Genomic DNA, 21,369 nt, shown 5'->3' on the forward strand with positions numbered 1-21,369 from the left:
TACCTGTTACCAAGATTACCAATCTTGACATAATGAGGCCAGGAAGGGGACGACTTTGACTGTAGACATGGATGTGGGCTTGCACACAGGCATCCAGATATTCCACACACATGTGGATGGATGTCTCAAGGCCAAAGAGTCAAACAAAAGGGAAGGGTGACCACTGACTTCACTATTTAGCAGCACAGGTGCAGTCAGCATATATTCTCGATTACCTCTCACTAAAAGCATTGTGCGCAGTCTCCCCGCTGTCTTCAATGCCGGATGGGTAAGATAAGGCATGGACCTCCTGGTATTAACCAGTGGGTTTGCGAACCAGAGGTGTGGACTCGAGTCACATGACTTGGACTCGAGTCAGACTCGAGTCATTAATTTTATGACTTTAGACTTGACTTGAAAAAATGTTCTAAGACTTGTGACTTGACTTGGACTTTTACACCAATGACCTGGGACTTGAATTGGACTTGAACCGGTTTACTTGAAAAGACTTGATATTTTACCCCAAATATAAAATTTAACATGCATATTATATAGAGATTGAAAATGTGACGTCATTCACGGGTAGAACCGCAAAGGATTCTGGGAACTCGTGGCAAGCGGTACTAGCGCACGCAGGCTTTCAATTAAAATCAGTTATACAGCGATAAAAAGAAACACAAAAATGTCAAGAAGCTGCTGTATTATTAACTGCAATAGCCGGTCGCATGACAGCCACGGGAAGCCGACGGGTAAAGAGATCGGTTGTTATCGGATTACGTCGTTGAAGAGAAATTGTTCGAGCCATGTTTCCGAAGTAACAAAGATGCGACGGATGGCCTGGATTGCAGCCATTCAAAGACCAAATATAACGTCCCAGAACACTCCAGCTCACAGGTTAGTCTGCTCCAAGCATTTACACGAAGGTCAGTCTGCTGTTGTAGTTAATGTGTCATTTTTCTTAACATAATTGGTGATATAGGTTACAAGCAAGTCTGGCGCTGAACAGAAATTGTGGCGCTATGCTCCTTTGTTTATTGTGCATAAATAGTGAATTGTCCTGACACAATATTGCGTTTCGCTTCTGTTATTATGGTACATTGACAAAAACATATACTTTTATTCACAGGATAAAACAGGTTTGTATCACTAATTGTCCAGTACGATTACAGCATACAATATTGTTGTCACTGCTACATTTCTGTGATGCTACCAGAAATTATTTCCACTACTAATTAATTACCGTTGAGCTCAAAGGTCCTATTAATAAACGGTTAAGGAATGTGTATTTATGACGACGATTTGTGAGACTGGTAAACTTATGATACGTACGATGGTCTTTCGTTCTACACGGTGCATTTCAAGGTCCTGCACCCATCCGTCGGTAAACTGTACCTGGGCTTGTTGCAGTGACCGGAAGTTACTAAACTTCATGAGTGTATGCACTCACTCCAAGAACCGTATGATTATAAATATGCATATAAATATGCTAAGATGAGATAGCTGACTTCATCTAACTAGCAAATGTTGTCCAGGCTACGTTGGTGATACAGTTTTTTTTAATGTGTATGATATTTTTGTCAAGCGATTTTAAAGCTGGTCCTACAACCGCATCCAAGAATAACATGCAGCTTATCTCAGAACTGTCGGTGAAAATTATTCTTGGAGCTAGGTTTAATTGAGCTGCATTTTAAAGAGGTGCAATTTCACAATTTGTGTATATTTTCTAAGTTCACTATTTTGTCATGTGTTGAGAAAAACACAGATTTTAAAATTACATGGTCTAATATTTACATTTAGCATAACTGCAACATTATTTTTTCGTTTTTTTTTTTAAAGACTCGAAAGGACTTGAAATTCAAAGTTTCAGACTTGTGACTTGACTCGGACTTTTACACCAGTGACTTGAGACTCGACTCTGACTTGCCTGACATTCCTTGAGACTTGACTTGAGACTTGAGGATAAAGACTTGAGACTTACTTGAGACTTGCAAAACAATGACTTGGTCCCACCTCTGTTGCGAACACTTGGGGTCACGTGAGCTGCATTATTCTGGGTTAATTTTTTTCCTTATAACGAGCCTGTTTAAGTTGCCTGTTGCTCATATGGATAACGAGAGATCTTCTGGTGACAATGATAACAATCTGTCAAATGATTAATGAACTCACCTCAACCATAGAGAGAAGATGAAGAAACTACACTGAACCAGGTCCAGAAGCTTTTAGTAGTTAAACAGAGAAACTGACCAACTGAAACAACAGTTGGAAGAAGAAGCAGCCCAAAATGTTGGCAATAATAACCAATCTGATTGTTCCTTCAAAAAGTAGCACAAGCAGATAACAAAAATGACTCAACAACGATCATTACAGCAGGTTTATATTAGGGCTGAACGATTATGGAAAATAATCTAATTGCGATTTTTTGCCCCAATATTGCGATTGCGATGCGATATGCGATTATTTTTTAAGGTCTTTGTCTTCTGTATTATTAAACAAAGACAAGCAATACATCATATAGTATGGCCAATACTATATTACATTAATTTTAAACTGTTCTTTCCTGGAAGACAGACCTCTGTTATGATGACATGAGGTGATGCATGAATTGATGACTGACATTTTTATTTAACTTCTTCAATCACAACAGTATATTTGAACATACACAATAGTTTATTTTTAGCTTACAAACATCTGAGCATAAAGTGCTGACAAGGAACCCTGGTGTAAACATTAAAATGAAAGTCAGTACAATGTGCAGATTGCAGAAATATACATAAACAAAATCAGTGGCTTTACCACACTCAGTTTTTCGACATCTGTGAACTACTAGACAGTCATTCAATTAAAAAATAATATTAAATAAATAAAACTAATAAATAAAAAATACACACATCTTACTGATCTCTGCAGTCAGTAACATTACACATAAAGTGCAAACATAATAGCAATTGTATAAACACACACACAAACACGCCTTTAAAGTTTGAAGGCGTGAAATTGGACGGTCTAGTTCTGATTAGCGTCACCGCTGTCTCGGTGGAGTTTAATAAACTCGGCCGTCTGCTTCTTGCTATCTAAAATATAACCAGACACTGGTGTAAATTCTCCACTGTCTCATACTTCTGTTTAATAAGTTTTCTGTTTGACGTTTAGTCAGCTGTGTGAAAACCAAGGAGGAACCCACCGGGGGGATTAATAAAGTTTTATTTTATCTAATCTAATAACTTTAATCTCAGCCAAACCGATTTACTCACGAACAAACAAAACACTGAAAAAAGCCCAACAATAACATTTTTAGGTTGTCTAAGTGACTTATATATTACGTTTAACCCGAGCAGCGAAACTCCGCGGTGATCTGAAAATGATGTGCCGGGAGTTGTGCCGTTCTCGGCCGCATCAGTAACCCTCGAGCTCCCGGCTAGCTGTCGAGCTGGTGGGTAGCAGACGCCTCTGAAAACGTCGAAGCACTTTTGCAAATATGGGATATCTTGATAAACCGAGCAGATATTTGATGTTTACACAGCTACTTTCTCGCCTGAAAATATGTTAAAAGTTTATTTTGTGACCCAGAAAGATTAGTATGAGTAATTTTAAAACTTAGTAGCGGCCGCCATTGCTGGAAACTGGAGTTTGGCTGGGCCGCGCTATGACTTCTGGGATATGGTGGGCCACGAAGGACACACCCGACCCATCCTTCAAATTCGGGGAAAAGGAGGACGCATTTGTCGGCTACATTCGGAGGAGTCTACGAATTTGGACAGCCTTCGGCGCGTCGCTGTGACGTAATCGGTCTACAAATGCGGCCTCAGGAGGATGCAGCCCATGAATTTGGACATGTCCAGAGTATAATCGCAGCCTTTGCGGTTAGAAAATTGCACTTGATCATGTCGCGATATTATCGCAAATGCGATATATCGTTCAGCCCTAGTTTATATTCAACCAAAGACAAATGTAAAGTCTTCGTGCTTCTACAAATTAAGGAATGATTCAACACTAACTTTGACTTCAATGCATGTTTATTTAAATTTTTGAACATCGTCATTGTTTAATAGCTTTTAGTTGCTTTTTCTTTCCTTTGACTAGATGGTAAATTTGTTAATATTTCAAGCTGATTAGGAGACTTATTGCATTTCAAATGCATGTCCAAAGGCTGCTAGACAATTATGAAGCGTAGACTATAATAGACATGCTTACCATCTGACAGCACTGTGGGTGTCTCGGGGCAGAGAACCACACAGCACTGTTACAACTGTCTTTCGCAAGGCCGACTTTCAGAAACTCTTTGTGTAAGTAACAAAGTCTGTTCTGTAGTCGTGTGCCTCTTTGACTCACATTCAGGCATCAACTGGTCTTTCTGCAAACTGGACCCACACAACCTCACGCTGACCTCAATGACAGAGCTGCTAGTCCACATTCACACTCCTGGACAGTGAAAAAAACTTGTAGCAGCAGCTTGGGTCTTCATGGTTCCCAGAGAATTACAAACTAAAGAAAAGGATCCAGACAAAAATCAAATCAAACCGTACAGATGGAAGAGTCCACACCCACGCTTAGTATGACTAACAAAAAACTTATATCTGCCAGTTAAACGTGCCGTTCAGATCACAGTCTAAATACAAGTAGTACTACCAATCCACAATAGCAAGTTATAGAGATTTAATCATCCAAAATGTAAATATTTAAATAAGGTTTAATTCTCCCTAGCCTCAGGATAAAGCAAAATTAATTAAAGCATCCTCCATTTGATTGAAATAATTCCAATTTGCATAAACTGAGACTGAAGCCCAAAATACTTGTCACACATGATAAAATAGAAATTAATTAACAGACATCTATTATTTTATACGTATGGCATTTAAATATGGCATTGAGCTTAGTACCTTAATATTGAATATATATAAATATATAATTTGTGTAAAAAAAAATACACTTTCAGCAGGTTTTTATTCAGATTACATGAAATCACAGGTACCAGAATAAAACCTTAAAACACATCAATTAAAAGGAGGAGGCAGAGGCCAGCCCAAGATACATGAGCAAAGGTGCTAGTTATGGGGGTCACACATGCACACTTATATGTGGAACCAGTTATATACGATCGGAGACTTTAATTATCTTCAGACGTTACATCCATTTAAGAGCTCTGCACTGCTCCTCCCTGGTTCTAGCCAAATCCCCCTTTGGGTGATCACAGTACTGGTTTCTAAAATCTTTAGACGTAGTGAGTGCAGAATGTGGTTTAGGTTGTCTCCAGTTCCTGCCATACAGTTACTTCCTTTGCTTTTGGGTACTTGATTGGCTGACTCTATCAGGTCCTAATGATAAAATGACTAAAATCAAAATGTTGGACTTCCTGTTATGTTACTATTTTTCCCCATAGCGGACATGTTTAGGTCCTCACAAAGGTCAAACATTTCCCTGACTAATATTAAACCGGCCGGATACAATGAGGTGCTTGCACTTTTAGGTGCAATGGAGAATACTCACTATTGCATGTCTTGCTGATCTATATCGTGTTGAAGCACCAACTAAAATTTCACCTACATGGGATGATGATTACCCAATTGCCAGTATTGGTAGCCGGGAATCGGTCCGCCTGACTCACATTGCACCCGACCCCTTCGGTGCCTCCTGCAGGTGGTGGGTCTGCAGGAAGATGGGCCTATGTCCCTTTTTCGGGCACAGCCCACCAGACGCTTGCCCTCGGGCACCCTCTCCGGGCCTGGCTCCAGGGCTGTGCCCCGGTAACCCTATTCCGGGCAGGGTGAACTGTTCCCTCGATGGTCTTTTCATAGGGGTCTTCTGAATTACTCTTTGTCTGGTCCCTCATCCATGGGAGACCCTACCAGGGGGCAAAAGCCCCCAGACAACATAGCTCCTGGGATCCCTGGGACACACAAACCCCTCCACCACGATAAGGTAGCGATTCGCGGAGGGGGAGCGGGAGATCGACAGACGGATTGGTGCAGCGGCTGCAGTGACAGCACCGGTCCGTCGTGGTGAAGAGGGAGCTGAGTGTAAAAGCAAAGCTCTCAATTTACCAGTCGATCTACGTCCCTACCCTCACCTATGGTCACGAGCTGTGGGTAGTGACTGAAAGAATGAGATCGCGGATACAAGCGGCAGAAATGAGCTTCCTCCGAAGGGTGGCTGGCCCCTCCCTATTTGATGTCTTCAGTTTGCATCTACAATGTAGGAAGGGTAGTAAAAATAAAGAAAAAGCATTAAATGAGTAGGTGTGTCCAAACTTTTTACCTGTAGTGTATAACCTAGAAGATACAGATCAAATTACAAAGTACTGTTAGTTATAGTAGGGCTGTCTTGGTCGACACGCCTCTACAATGTTCCATGGAGATCAGGGGTGGTAGCTCTGGATCGGCAGACCTGGTGGTGGTTGTGGTTTCCATCTTCAAAGAAGGGGATCGAACGGTGTGTTCCCACTACTGGGGAATCACACTCCTCAGCCTCCCTGGGAAAGTCTATGCCAGGGTGCTGGAAAGGAGAGTCTGTCCGTTAGTCGAACCTCGGATACAGGAGGAACAATGCGGTTTTCGTCCTGGTCGTGGAACACTGGACCAGCTCTTTACCCTCTCAAGGATACTTGAGGGTGCATGGGAGTTTGCCCAACCAGTCTACGTGTGTTTCATGGACTTGGAGAAGGCATTCGACCGTGTCCCTCAGACTGTCCTGTTGGAGGTACTCTGAGAATATGGGGAGTCTGGCCCATTGCTACGGGCCATTCGATCCTTATACAACCGTTGCGAGAGCTTGGTCCAACATAAGTCGGACAATAAGTCGGACTCGTTCCTAGTGGGTGATGGGCTCCGCCAGGGCTGCCCTTTGTCACCGATTCTGTTCATAATTTTTGTGGACAGAATTTCTAGGTGCAGCCAAGTGGTGGAAGGCTTCACTTGATTGGTCTCAGAATCTCATCTCTGCTTTTCACGGATGATGTGGTTCTGTTGGCTTCATTGAGTGATGGCCTCCAGCTCGCAGTGGAATGGTTTGCAGCCGAGTGTGAAGCAGTGGGAATCAGATGAGGCACGCATCCAGTTCAGCCATCCGGGAGGGACTCAGAGTAGAGCCGCTGCTCCTCCACATCGAAAGGAGCCAGCTGAGGTGGTTCGGGCATCTGACAAGGACGCCCCCTGGGCGCCTCCTGAGCGAGGTGTTCCACCGGGAGGAGGCCCCGGGGCAGACCCAGGACACGCTGGAGAGATTATATCTCTCGGCTGGCCTGGGAACGCCTTGGTGTTCCCCCAGATAAGCTGGAGGAGGTGGCTGGGGAGAGGGAGGTCTGGGCTTCTCTGCTTGGGCTGCTGCCCCCGCGACCCTGCCTCGGATAAGCGGAAGAAAATGGACAGATGGATGGATGGATGGATGGGATGATGATTATAATCTACTGCATATTTTCTGTTGTCACTAGGTGGCGCCACAATAGTGACCAATATTAGACGTCTGACAGTTTGGACTCAAGCATGCCCAGTTTTTGACAGACTTGACAATTGAGAAACCAGTTTCTGTCACCACTATGTGGTGCTGTGACTATTGTTAAAAGCTAACATAGTACTGGGTTCAGGGATGGACCCATATGACAGGTTTGGTCCAGATGGATGATGTATGTGAAACTGAGCAAATATAGTTCAAAAAGTTCAAAAAAAGCATCCTGTAGTCTCAGTACGTGAAACCTGTAAAATATGAACATTTTCTCTGTTACTGAAGCATGTGCACACACGGTCATGACTTTAGAACGTTGATTCATTCCATAAAATAATAATAATCCACGGAGCAGACACAATAACGCCTCTGCACTTTGTGCTGAAGACCTAAAACTGAATGAAGCAGACAGAATAGGGGTTTCGCACTAAATGGATCAGATACAATAGGATACAATAGGGCTCTTGCAATTTCAGTGCTCGGGCACCAACTATTAGACTACCACAGGTAGGGATGGGAGTCGAGAGCAAATTCTTGTAGGAAACCGGTCCCTAGAAGTCCAGTTCCTTGGAATTGTTAGTCTGCCTTATCAATGATTCCCCTTATCAGTTCGTGCACTCCTTCTACAATCAGCTAATATCAGTTCGTGTGTCAGACGAGGAAAACAGAGGCGCAGTCTACAGAGTGCATATAGAAATATAGTTTTATTGCACCAAAGGACGACAGCATGATGGTAAAGTGGAAAACTGCATCCAGGACATAAACAACCGCATTATGTTGCTAACACAACTTTGGTTCTTTGCAAGCTTCTGCACAGACAGCATGCTAATGCTAAGCTAGCCAAGAGCCCAGAGTGAAAGCTAAGTGAATGCCGACCCCAGCAGCCAGACCCTGAACTTCAACAGGTAACAAGCTGATGAGCAGTTAGGCTGCAAACTCCCGTTCTACCTGTTCATGTTTCTAAAGCAGAAAGACTCTCATGCAATTAATTTGCATCAATGTAATTTCTTTATTACTGCTTAGCAATCATTGTACTCTGAAAACGGAGCCAATGAGAATCAATAAGGAATCAAATCGATAAGTGATATCGATAATGGATTCGGAAGCGCTAAATTCCTATCAATTCCTATCCCTAAACTCCAGGGCTGGAGGTCTCAAAACAGTAAGTAGAGTAGGTCTTGGAAATGAAAAACATGCATATAGTTAACAATATTATTTCTCAATGATAACTGTAACTATACCAATGTTTAAAAATGGCCTGATGGACAATGTCCTCCATGTTACCTTTTCGGTGACACTCTGCGTGTTGATCTGCTTTCTCAGCTCCAGGCTCAGCTGCCTGAAGCGTGCTGACTTTTGCTCCGCCCCTTCGCTACACACAGAATTGCGATACGCCTGGATCACGGGTCGCTGCTTCTCAGGTACCAGCAGAATCTTGCTCAGCTCAGAGGACCTGTCCCCACAGGTGAGGTCCTCAAGTGTGGATGCAGTTAAGAGGCTGTCCTGTGAACAACAGAAACACTTTACATGACCAAAGGTCCTGATACGTTAGTCAGTAAAGTCTTCATAAGGACTTTCAGGCTCTGTGTGACACACACACACACACACACACACACACACACACACACACACACACACACACACACACACACACACACAGAAGGCAAGTATTAATATTTATATATGTATTGAAAATATGGATCTGTTTATTGTTAGTATATGTGGGCCAAATGTTGATGACCCCTCCTTTTTTCCTACCTTCTTCTCTTCATTTTCACCTTCACTCTGACAGCAAGAGTCAGAGGAACTGACAGTCTACACTCAAACAACACACATGTGATTTTGGTCTTTGCGATGTGGCGTTCACATCCCTCTCAGAGGCAAGAAAAAGGTCACACACTGGACTTGGTGCTTTCCCGCGGGCTGGATGTGTGCATCACGGAAATATCTGAGTTGTGCATCTCTGATCGTCTTCCTGTGTTGTTCACTCTAACGCTGCGCTGCTCGGTAGATAAGCCGTGCGCCCCAGCGCACAAAAAGCGAGCGCTTAATGCTCTAACAGCGCCGCTTTTTCTGCTGCCTTTAGGGACTCTGGAATAATGAACTCCACCTGTAAAAGTGTTGAGGACCTTTCGGACATTCTTCATTCTACCTGCACTGATATTTTGGACTCGATTGCTCCGTTTAGGACTGTGTGCACTAAGCAATTATCAGAGCCGTGGTTGAATGAACATACGCGCTCCCTTAGACGTGACTATAGACGTGCCGAAAGATGGAAAAAGGACAGATTGCACGTTTCTCTATAGATTTTCTCGTCTTTCTGCTCACCAAGAAGCTGTAAAAACTGCAAAGACACAGTTTGTCTCAAACTTGGTGTCAGTAAACAGTCACAGGCCTCAGGTACTTTCTAATGTCCTTAATCGTTTTCTTAGTTCACGTGATAATGCTGGAGTCATTTCTTCACCAAGTATTTGTGATGATTTTTTAGCATTTTTTAACAACAAGGTTCTATCCATCAGGGCTGTTGTCTCGTCGTCTGCTGCCTCAGATCCGAGTCTTTCTCCTGTGTGCTCAGCTGTCTTTGATCCCGTCTCCCTTAATGACTTGACTGCGGTAGTTAGTAACCTAAGATCATCACACTGCCCCTCTGACTGTCTCCCCCCAAGCTTGCTTAAAAGCACTTTTAATACTGTCGGGCCTTTTATCCTGAGATTAATTAATACGTCCCTTGCTACAGGCTGTGTCCCATCATGCTTTAAGAGATTTAAAGGGATCTGCCCTAAAGTGGTTTCGGTTCCACTTGTCAGGAAGGTCTTTTTATGTCAATATGGGCCCCCATAAATCCAAAATAGCCCCTCTTAAATACGGTGTACCTCAAGGCTCTATTTTGGGCCCTGCCCTGTTCGCCCTCTATTTGTTGCCATTGGGCTCCATCTTCTCACGGTACAGCATTTCATTTCATTAAATTTCTAAAGCTAAATGAAAATAAAACTGAAGTTGTCATTTTTGATAGCTCTCTGGGCCCCTTTTCCTCCTACTGTAAAACACATGTAAAAAACCTCGGCGTCTACCTTGATGGTTCTTTTAAATTGAATAAGCAGGTGACTGCAGCAGTTCAGTCCTGCTTCTTTCAGTTAAGACAGCTGGCCAAGGTAAAGCCAGACCTCCCGGCTAACGTCTTTCAATGTGTTATTCACATTTTCCTTACTTGCAGGTTGGACTATTGCAATTCATTGTATTTTGGTCTAGACCAGGCCTCCATCCATCGTCTTCAGATCCAGCTGCTCGCCTGCTAACTGGTACCAAACGGAGAGAGCATATAACTCCAGTTTTAGCTTCTCTACACTGGCTTCCTGTCTCCTACAGGATCCAATTTAAACTTTCACTTGTTTGTTTTTACGTGTCTGAGCTCCTCTCTGTTTATGCTCCAGGAAAAACCATCATGTCTAGCTCAAGATTAATGCTTTCCATGCCACGGACTAGTCTCAATCTCGTGGTGATGGAGCCTTCTCTGTGGCAGGTCCCAGACTTTGGAATAGTCTCCCCATAAATATTAGATCTGCACAAACACTTGACCAAATTTAAATCACTAGTAAAGACACATTTGTATGCCCTGGCTTTTAACACACTATGACCCAAGCATTCTGGTCTTATTTTAATATTCTTAGTTATTGTTTTAATTATTTTATTGTCCTATCATTGTATGATATTGTTATTATTGTTTTACATTGTCTCTTTTAATGGCATTTTATATTATTAAGCACTTTGTGCAGCATTGTTTGTCTGGAAATGTGCTATACAAATAAATTTGACCTTGACCTCTCTCAGGGTCATCCAGTACACCACTCACACTTTTACTTTACTACTTTTTAGTTAGCAGCTCCATGATGAGGCTATTATAGGCACTCAGATTTATCCTGGAACTATCAGTGATCATGCACCGGTCTCTCTCTCAGAATAGAAAACTATTCTGAAGAAGTACAAAAATCTCCTCCTAGATCACATAAGTTTGCAGAGAATATCTGCCTCCTCAAAATACCAACTGGATGATGTTTATCTGGACCACTGAGCAATTCCATTAGTACACGTGGTCGGCTAAGGTTCTGTCTCCCTGTCGCCTTGCCGGTGGATGAAGGTGGTCTCTGGGACTGTCTGTGGCGGCTTCCTGGGGCCTGGAGAGCTGCAGCTGCTGTTTTAGGGTGTCTGTGTGTCCGCCTTGGTTGGTGGGGGACTGGGGTAGATGCTAATACAGCTGATAAATTTGGGGGAACAGAAGAATCATAAGCTGGAGAAGTGATATGAGATGGTAGCAATTGGTTTGTCCCGAGCCAATTCAAATACACTTTTTTGCTTACATGTGACCACTACTCATGCTAGGGAATTCATCTAGGTCGGAGTTTTCTCCAGGACACAGGTCAGACTGACTACTTTTTCGTTTGTACAGTCTGATACCTTCTCCAAGTCCACAAAATACGTCGTCTGGTTGGATAGACCCCCATGCACCCTCAAATATCCCCGCGAGGGTAAAGAGCTGGTCCGGTGTTCCACGACCGGACGAAAACCGCATTGTTCCTCCTGTATCTGAAGTTTGACAAACTGATGGATTATCCTTTCAAGAACCCTGGGAGGCTGAGGTGCTATAGTGGGAGAACACCCTCCAGTCTCCCTGTTTAATGATAGGAACCACCACCCTGGTTTGCCAATCTAGAGGTACTGCCTCTGGATTACCAAGTAATATTGTAGAGGCGTGTCAACCCGCACAGCCCTTCAACACCCAGAGCCTTCAGGAACTCAGGATACACCTCATCGACCCCAGGGGCTCTGCCTCCAAGTTGTTGTTTAACTGTCGCAGTCTGCTTCCTCTATGAAGGACGTGCCAGAGGGATTAGGGAGGTCCTCAAAGTTTTCCTTCCACAGTGTGACAATATGTTAAAAGCACCAAACACAGTGTTGATAAAGCACTGCTTCCCCCTCCTGAGATACCTGACAATTTGCCAAAATTGCCTTGAGGCAGTCTGAAAGTCTCGTCAAACTCCTCCCACCCCCGAGCTTTTTCTTCAGCCACTGCCAGAGCCACGTTCCACTTGGCCTGCCGGTACCTCCTGGCTGCCTCCAGCCCCACAGGTTAACCAAGCCCGATAGGACTCTTTCTTCAGCCTGGTGGCTCCTTTCACCTCCAGTGTCTACCATCTAGCTCGGGAGTTACCATAATGACAGGCACCAGATACCTTGCAGCTGCAGCTCAGTGCAGCAGCCTCAGCAATGGAGGTGCTGAATATGGTCCATTCGGACTCAGTGTCCCCTGTCTCTCTCAGAACGCTGTTGTTGCTGTTCCGGAGGTGCAAGTTGAAGATCTTGTGGACCGAGGCCTCTGCTTGGTGTTTCCAGAGCACCGTCACTATACGTTCAGTTGCGCCAGGTCTGTCAAGCATCCTTCAGAGAACTTCTGGAGACTGCACAGAGACCTGCCATCTTTAGAAGTTTTCTGATGACTCTGGGATGGCTGGATGCATCACTGAGGTTGATAAGATGGAGTCCCGGGCTGTGGTTGACTCCTTTGTCACGTGGTGCGAGTAGAAAGACTAAAGAATTGACTGTGGACTTTAGGAAGACCAGGAAACCTTGAACCCTGTTACAATCCAGGGAGTTGATGTGGAGATTGTGGAGGACTATAAATACATTGGAGTGCACATAGATAATAAACTGGACGGGGTTTAGAACACCACTGCACTTTACAGGACGGGCCGGAGTCGTGTCTATTTTCTGAGGCAGCTGAAGTGTTTAAAACATCATCTTTGTGACCATCTTTGCCATCCTCTATGCTGTTACATGCTGGGGCAGCAGCTCTGTAGCTAACCACCATGTAACACATTTTTTTGTATACTTTATTAATCCCCTGTAGGGAAATTATTCTCTGCATTTAACCCATTCACTCAGTGAAGCAGCTAGCCCAGCTAGCCCAACCTCAGTAACCCTACTGACTAAACAGCCACTGCTGTTTAGTCTTAATTCATGTTGGAAGTGATAGCAGAGCTGTACGACTAAATTTTTCGAAAATCAGAACATGGTATTTTATTTCATCTTAATTTTGGGGGGGAAACGTCCCTCATACCACTAGAGGGAGCTCACGTACCACCAGTGGTATGCGTACCACAGTTTGAGAATGACTGCTCCAGAACATACGGCCTCAGACCTGATGATGCGATTACAAAATTGATCATTGAGCTGCAGCCTAGGATGTCCTGGGGCCATGTGCACGTATGGACACCGTAATGATGGAAGATGGTGTTCGTTATGGACAAACTGTTTGCACAGAAGTCAGATAATACAACACCGCTTGGGTGCAGATAAGGCAGACCATTCCTCCCAGTTACACCCCTCCAGGTCTCACTGTCGTTGCCCACATGAGCCTTGAAGTCTTGAAGCACTTACTTCTAACTGAAGGACTCTGTCTCTAGGTTTTTGTGTGGTGCCCTTGGCCTGTTGAATCCAGCTGTGGGCTCCTCTGCCATCTCCGAAATGTGTACCGACGATAAGGCTGTAAACCTACAGATCACACACAAAACTGTCAGCGAGTCACTGCGGAGTTTCTGGATCACTGTTCTAGTGCTTTCTATTCAGCCACACCGGAGGGTTTTTGAGTATGAAAGGCCCGTTAAACGTCAAGCCAAATTTAAGTACGGACTTTGACTAAGCCACTCAAAAACCTTTTGTTTTTTAACCACTCAGCCGTGGAGTTGTTGGTGTGTTTCCAATCACTCTCGTGCTGCAGAGCCTTTGTGTGCTTGAACGTCAGGAAACAAACTGATGGCCAGAATTGTGTGACTTGATTTTGGCATTGGAAAACAAACTGGTATAGAAGGATAAGATACAACTTAAAAAGCAAACGTTAATAATACAAAAATGTTGTTTTTAAAATACATTTATACATTTATTTATTTTTACTTTTGTGCAAAACAGTTTCTTTTTATGCTCCGTGGAACTCCTCTGGCATGTTTGGGAGGGACTGAGAGGAGGGGCTTCACAGCCAAGTCTTCACAGGTGTAATTTGCACAGATCGTGGACACGACCAGCGATCCATCTTTACTGAACAACTTTGTAATGGACGTTTGATCTCGGGATATTTCTTTGCTCTTTCCAGCTTCAATCCAGCACTTGAAGCTGGGTTGGCTTAAAGACATTTGCTCTAAACTAGCTTATTAATTGCACACACATTTGCAGGAGTATTGTGTGAGCTAACTGGATTCCCTGCAGTGCAGATCCTTCTTAAGAGTTAGAGACCAGTGTATTACTGGAATCCAGTTCCCCTCTGTAGCCACATGCTAATGCCTGACTGAAGGAAGCTGTCCATCCTCTGACTCCCTCTCAGGACACTAACAGAGTTCTTTAAAGTACTAAAGCTAACAATGCAACAATGTACTCATGAACACACCAGCACAACATACTGTCTGAATAGTAGTTGAAATAACTGAGAAGGTGTTTCAGGTGATATGGATGAGTTATCTGGTGGATACAGAAACTGCAGTTTCTCATCAAAGCAGAACACAATGATTACAACAAACATTAAGCAACAGCTGTTCATGCGTTTACTGCACCAATGCCATCCAACCCTTCACTTAATTCAGGATTATATTGTATGATTATTCAAAAGCATCACAAAAACTTTTTGATGAATTTTGAGCATCACCTATCATTTAGTTTACAACTTTATATTTGGATTTATCCTTTTCATTTCTTTAAACTTCAAAAAGTCTTGAAGATTCATGTTTACCTTCCCAGACTTTTACCTACTGTAATTATTTTGTAACTGCCTTCTGGGCATTATGAAGGTTTTGTCCTTTGCACGTTGGCTGCTTTTTAAATTGATTTTGTAATGGGATGGGAAAAATGACCATAGCACCTCGGAAAAAACAAACCCAAAAGAGTCGCGTGACATATTATAAAATAACAGCAATTTTCCTGAGCTGAGATGAATTGAATAAACCAAACAGAGTGAAGACTTTCTGTTAGTAATGGTAAATCACCTCTGCGAGGCTCACTGGAGTGTTGAGCAGAAGGTTGGCTATGGAGTCAGACAAGGAAAGGTTCTTGATCAGGAACTGTTGGAAAACGGATTCATTCTTCAACACGCTGGCCAGAGTGAAGCCTGCACCCAAAACACATGAAATCATGTCAACGCTTTCATGTCATTCAGTAAAACAAGAGTTTTGAAAGTAACATGTATATATGTATGATGTATGATCGAGACGTTCTACTACTGCACTCAGAGGAAACGAGTTTCTTCTTCTCGAGCGCCATCATTCTGCTCATGGCTCTCCTGCTACATAAGATTAGATTCCCAACTGTGCGTATGTTGGTTTGAAATTTCACTGTGCAGCTAAACTGAGTTCATCTTCATTTTGAGGGTCATCACTGGAAGAAGAAAACACACTGCGGCTTGTCCCAATGCAGGATCTTGCACCGACTCGCTAACACTTTGTCCTTGAAACTCAAAACACAAGAACTGTTCCAAAATGGTGAAGCACAGACTTCCACAAAGCAACAGTCAAACTGGATTTAGTACAGCTGGAAGTCACTGTGACGCTGCTATTGATCAACTATGTTGCTGCCATCCCATGATCAATATCTCAGTCTTTCCTTTTATTTATATTTTTGGTCTCAGTGGAACTACCATCCCCACCCTAAATGACCATAGCCCCTCCACCCTTTTTATTTATATCATATAACTGCTTGTGTACAGCCCCACAATGTGTCTGTTTCAATGTTTCTATATAGTTTACTCACATATATGTATACATATATTCCTCGTTGTATATTGTTTTCTTTACTTTGCACCTTTGCGGTCCAGCTATCCAATTTCGCTGTACAAGAATCCGCACAATGACAACAACAGCTCTAAAGTCTAAAGTGTAAAAGTCACACCTTGGCTGTTGTTAAAGTTGTGGTCATGTGGTAATGGGGTGGAGCTGAGGCTCTCCAGGTGCTGCTGCAGGGTCTCCAGCTCTTGACCTAAACCAGGTCTATCAGATGTGAAGAGCTGATTCTGTTCAACCACTTCACTTATCCGCTCCAGCAGCTGGGTCACACTGAAACAGATTCAGACATGAAACATTCTCACACCTCAAAAGAAGAAGAACACAGTCTCTCTACAGGCTGCAGCTAATGACGGGTTCTGTAATATGTTGACTTTTTAGTGCCTGCACATAAAAACAGTGTTGTACATGTTGCCTCAGCAGAAAATATGCTACGTTTATGATCTTTCAAATCTAAAATAACTATTAACATAAATAAAAATTTATAATGTTGTAACATTCTAGCAACATTGATCACAAAAGTGAGCGTTCAATTCAAGCCTCTTCAGCTGCAGCAAGGCCTAGTTTCAGTGCTGGGAAACGTGAGGGGCTTGGGGGGGTCAGAGGCCTTTGCACTGGAACCATCATATGTAGAAGAACTGACCTTAGAGTGCGCTCGAGAAGCAGTGAACGTATTTCTCACAAGTCAGCCAAAACACAAATGAACAAGAGACTGCGGAAGAGCCCTACTCACGTGGAGTTCTTATATTGCAGGAAACCAAATTCATCTCTCTGTCCATCTGGGCAGAGCGACTGCATGATGGGAATGATGCCAGCCGAGGTGAGTGGCGCAGCGCTGTAAAAGGCTGGACATGAGGGGGGGAAATGGGACAGGTGCCACAGAAGGAGAAAAAGACACAGCCACAGACAGAGTGAGAGGGACGAGGGAAACAGAGGAAGTAAATATGAAGGGTTGGTAAAGGAAATCAGACACCAAACAGGACAATGAGTATGAAAAAGGAGAAGGAGAGATTGTGTTAGAGTCAGAAAGGAGGAAAGCTGTCAGGCAGCACAGCAGTTAATGGCCAAAGAGGCTCCCACATGTCAATGCTGAATATGAAGCCTTTCATCATGTTGTCATGGTCTGTGATATTTTCCCACTTCTGTCCATAAATGCTAGCTGGACCATCTCACAGCCGGTGATAAAAGAAAATTTGGTTCCTGCTAATTGCTCCAGGTTTCCATGGTTACTCTGCTCCTGAAGCTTGCCTGTGGGTGTGGATTCATCCTACCCACAGAAACACTTCCCACTGTCCTCCTGCTCACTCTCATATCTGTATTGTCCAGCTATGCCATTCTTACACTTTCTCTTTCTTACCACATGTTTATAACCACTCTGCATGTCTTTTATCCTGTTCTCACCCCAACCGGTCGCGGTCGGCCGCCCCTCCCTGAGCCTGGTTCTGTCTGAGGTTTCTTCCTGTTAAAAGGGAGTTTTTCCTCTTTTTTCCTTCCCCAAAATGTGCTAGCTCATAGGGGTGGGGATTCTTCTGGTTGTTGGGGTTTCTCTCTATTATCGGAAGGTCTTTACCTGGAAATATAAAGCACCTTGAGGTGACTGTTGTTGCAATTTGGTGCTATATAAATAACAGTGAATTATATTGAATTGAACTTCTCTCTTTAACGGTTGCCTTCGGCTGTCGTAGTCTCTGGATTGCATACTCTTACACCTGCTGCCCTCATAAAGAAAGGTGTCTATTGCCAGCTTCTAGCCTTCGTTGTTTTACCCTGGTGTCACTGCAGGTCTAAAGCTGAATGTTTCATTTGTATTGTATTTAAAAGTTTACGTTTAGGGAAATCCCCTGAAACACTATGCTTTATAGCCACAAAAAGTCAAAAAGAAAAATGTAAACTAAGTCACTTCACAGAATATCATGGTGGGTTGAAGACAAACCCACAGTGAAATATGGTTTCATTTGTAACAAACTGAGTCTGACCAAGAACAAGCATCGTTCAATGTCTTGCTCCACCCCTTTATCCTTTTCCTTGTGTGTGCCCAAATACACTCTGCAGCATTAAAATAAACTACCGGACTGATTATAGTAAAAACTATCATCATCATATTATGATTGTTTTGGCTAAAAATAGTTTTTCCAGAATAGTTTTATTAACCTGACCCACTAAACATCGGACGTAAGATAGATAAACAAACACGATTTATTCTGTGTTACTCAAATTATTCACAACATGTGGGGTTTTTGTTTTGTTTGTTATTTTAAGTTTTCCAGTTTTTCCTTAACTGGTTTATTTATTTTAATTATTCAACTTATTTGTTTGTAATTAGGTTAAAACGACCATTTATTTAAAAAATGTGAAATATTAAAAACATTGAAATCCATCCGAAAAGGTTGATTCTGTTCATCTGGACGTCTTCAGAGGGAGAAATGTTTCATCATCATCCAGGTGACTTCTTCAGGCTCAGCTGACTGCAGGTTTCTCATAAACAGTACATTTGCTTACTGTTTCAGGACAGTGCCCTCTACCTGTGGAAACATGGGACTACAGAGCCTATACAGGTGGAAGCTTTATAAAAACTCCATCTAATTTAAGTCTAAGTTTGACATTGAAACAATGTCCACAGCCACCAGATTTGGACTATAAAAAGCCCGTCCACAGAGGTCCTACTGACATCAACACTAGAAGTGTAATAGATGTATAAAAAACGACGTCACCTGGAGCTACAAAACAACCTCGTCACTAAAATCGTATGTCCAAAATGACATAAAAGATGTCCCTTTGACGCAGTGGGAACATTTTAACTACACAAAAAGCTGACTTTTACAGATGTTCACTTTTCAAATGAAAAATCAATGAAACAAAAGGTGGAGAAACTATGGAGTCCCCCTTAAACTCATGACTGCATTTAACTGCCAGTCCACAGGTTGTGTGGAGATCACAGGGTCAATACGAGATCCAGGCAACAGCAAAGATTGTCTTTACATGTCACAGGTCACCAAGTATATATAGAATCATTTATTCAGTGACGAGTCCACAGTGAATAATGCCATCGTGCATTTCTATAATGGAAGTGTGAAAATATAAGTAAAATGTGCCCTACAGAGTAGTTCAGTTCATTCTTCAGCTCACTGACATCTGTCCTCTCTGATCAGGTCACAGGCTGGTAGATTTACTGAGGGAGTGTTAGGTGCACAGCATGGTGTAGGAAACAGAATTAGCATGCACTAAACAGCAGCTCATTAAGTTTTCATAGCCTGGTCAGAAACACTGAACATGGTGAAAAGATTCAACAGTAATTACAGAAATATTTGTTAGCGCTGTCGTGGATTAGATTACTTCTTGTAATTCCATTGGATAACAATACAGATGTGCTTCTCTGTGTCCGCCAACCAGCAGTGTGCATCACAGTGCTGGTTCTGAGGTGACCTGAGCGGAGCACACTCACAGGAGCCAGAGGAGCTTTTTTACCTGAGTGCACGCACTGAATTACAACCCAGATAATTCAGGAGCTCATGAGATAAAAAGTAAGATGACTCCTGACTGGGCAACAATACTGTTTACCATCTAATGTCTTGAGTAGCCTGTAAATGTGTCCAATGTACAGATTCAGAGGGAATATGAAACTGGCTTTTTCAATCTACATCCTTTGGTTTTGTGAGTAGTGTGCCCAACTGCAACCACAACTATATACACCAGTGTGTGTGTACACCTGATCATTTGTTTCCTTTATGAGACATGATTATACATCACTACATTTAAGATGCATCAAACTTGGCTGCCTGTTCAGTCTTTTTCTCTGTGGTGCATTTAAAATGCTCCATTTATAGTTAAACCATGAATTCGTTTCTTGACTTTGTATCAAAAATCAACCTTAAGAGATAACAGAAGGGACAGTTTAAGATGATCACTCAAACAAATCTGACAGCAATCTAAATCAAAGTGAAAGAAATCTCCAACAGCCAAAGAATCAATCCGGGTCCCGGGAAGAGCTCGGCCTTCCAATATACAGAGTGTATGTTATATAATCTGTTAGCATAAAACAAATGCACAATGACACTTACACACTGGTCCATCCAAAATGTTGAGAACATGCATCATGCAGAAGAAAGAAAGGAAGACAGAAAAAAGAAAGAAAGAAATGTAAAATAAAAGAATAAAAGACAAAGAAATCAAATAAACTGGGTGCTCTGATGGCTACAGGGAACAGTTACACATGAAAAACCAGCTAACAGCAGAGCAGACACATCACTAGCAGATGAACTACGAACACAAAAACAGGAAATGTTGCAAAAGTTGATCTCATACTTTTGGTGGATCGAGTGGGAGGACAGTATAAAGGGTCCATATAAGACTAAATTAGCTGCTGGTATGATGCTGCAGGTATTACTGTCGGCTGGTCTGCAGCTTCCTTTCCAACGTTTTTTATTTAGTAAAAGCAGTTTGATGTTGCATGTTTTACCTTTGAAGGCAGTGAGGAGCAGCAGCTGCTGCCTCACCACGAAGCAGGAGCTGAATAATGATATCAAGTTTACTTAAGTTCCTCCTGGTAATAGTACTGACCAAAAATGAGGAGTATTAAGGCAGTGCACATAACTCCACCCCCTTTATGGTAAACGTAAGCCATAAATAGAAACACATTTATTCTAGTCAGTATTGGCCACTTCACTGGCAACCCTCTGCATTCACCGCACTGGCATACTTTATTCTAAGGCTGCAATGATTCATCGAGTAATTAGAGTAACTCAATTATACAAAATCCTCAGTGCTGTGTTTCATGCACGACCGTGTTCAGTCATCATCGTGTAAAAACAAGTTTCGCCCACATAAAAAAATATGTATAATATATATTAGGGATGCACCGATACTGGTATCGGGGCCGATACTGTAAAATGTGTGTGCACTCATACTTGTAAAAGTTAACCGATACCATGAACCGATACTAACTTATTTCATTAATCAGAGGGTGGCATGTCATTTCTGTTGTAGTTTTTTAGATTGGCCACTAGGGGGACATCCCGCGCTAAACAGGCACAGGGTTAGATGAGTCAGACTGGCAGCTCCAGATAAAAAAAGAGAAACTGGAGGCTGCTGTAGCTAGGCTAAACAAAATGTCAGCAGTGTGGACCGGAACAGCCAACTTTAACTC

General features: G+C 42.7%; 1 protein-coding gene across 3 annotated transcripts in view; it reads right to left on the reverse strand.

The window, feature by feature from the left end:
• abca2 (ATP-binding cassette, sub-family A (ABC1), member 2) overlaps positions 1-21,369 on the reverse strand; it is a 104,919-nt gene that overhangs the window by 66,199 nt on the left and 17,351 nt on the right. The window contains exons 3-8 of one of the 3 annotated variants that reach the window (XM_026186100.1): positions 20,285-20,287; positions 16,960-17,071; positions 16,336-16,499; positions 15,438-15,559; positions 13,846-13,959; positions 8,698-8,916 (exon numbers count right to left, since the gene is read on the reverse strand). In XM_026186100.1, coding sequence (XP_026041885.1) covers positions 8,698-8,916; positions 13,846-13,959; positions 15,438-15,559; positions 16,336-16,499; positions 16,960-17,071; positions 20,285-20,287 — 734 coding nt within the window. The remainder of the gene's footprint in view (positions 1-8,697; positions 8,917-13,845; positions 13,960-15,437; positions 15,560-16,335; positions 16,500-16,959; positions 17,072-20,284; positions 20,288-21,369) is intronic. The other 2 variants (XM_026186101.1, XM_026186102.1) reach the window with 2 other exon arrangements.

This window comes from Astatotilapia calliptera, chromosome 12, assembly GCF_900246225.1.
Source record: "Astatotilapia calliptera chromosome 12, fAstCal1.2, whole genome shotgun sequence".
Taxonomy (NCBI): Eukaryota; Metazoa; Chordata; class Actinopteri; order Cichliformes; family Cichlidae; genus Astatotilapia; species Astatotilapia calliptera.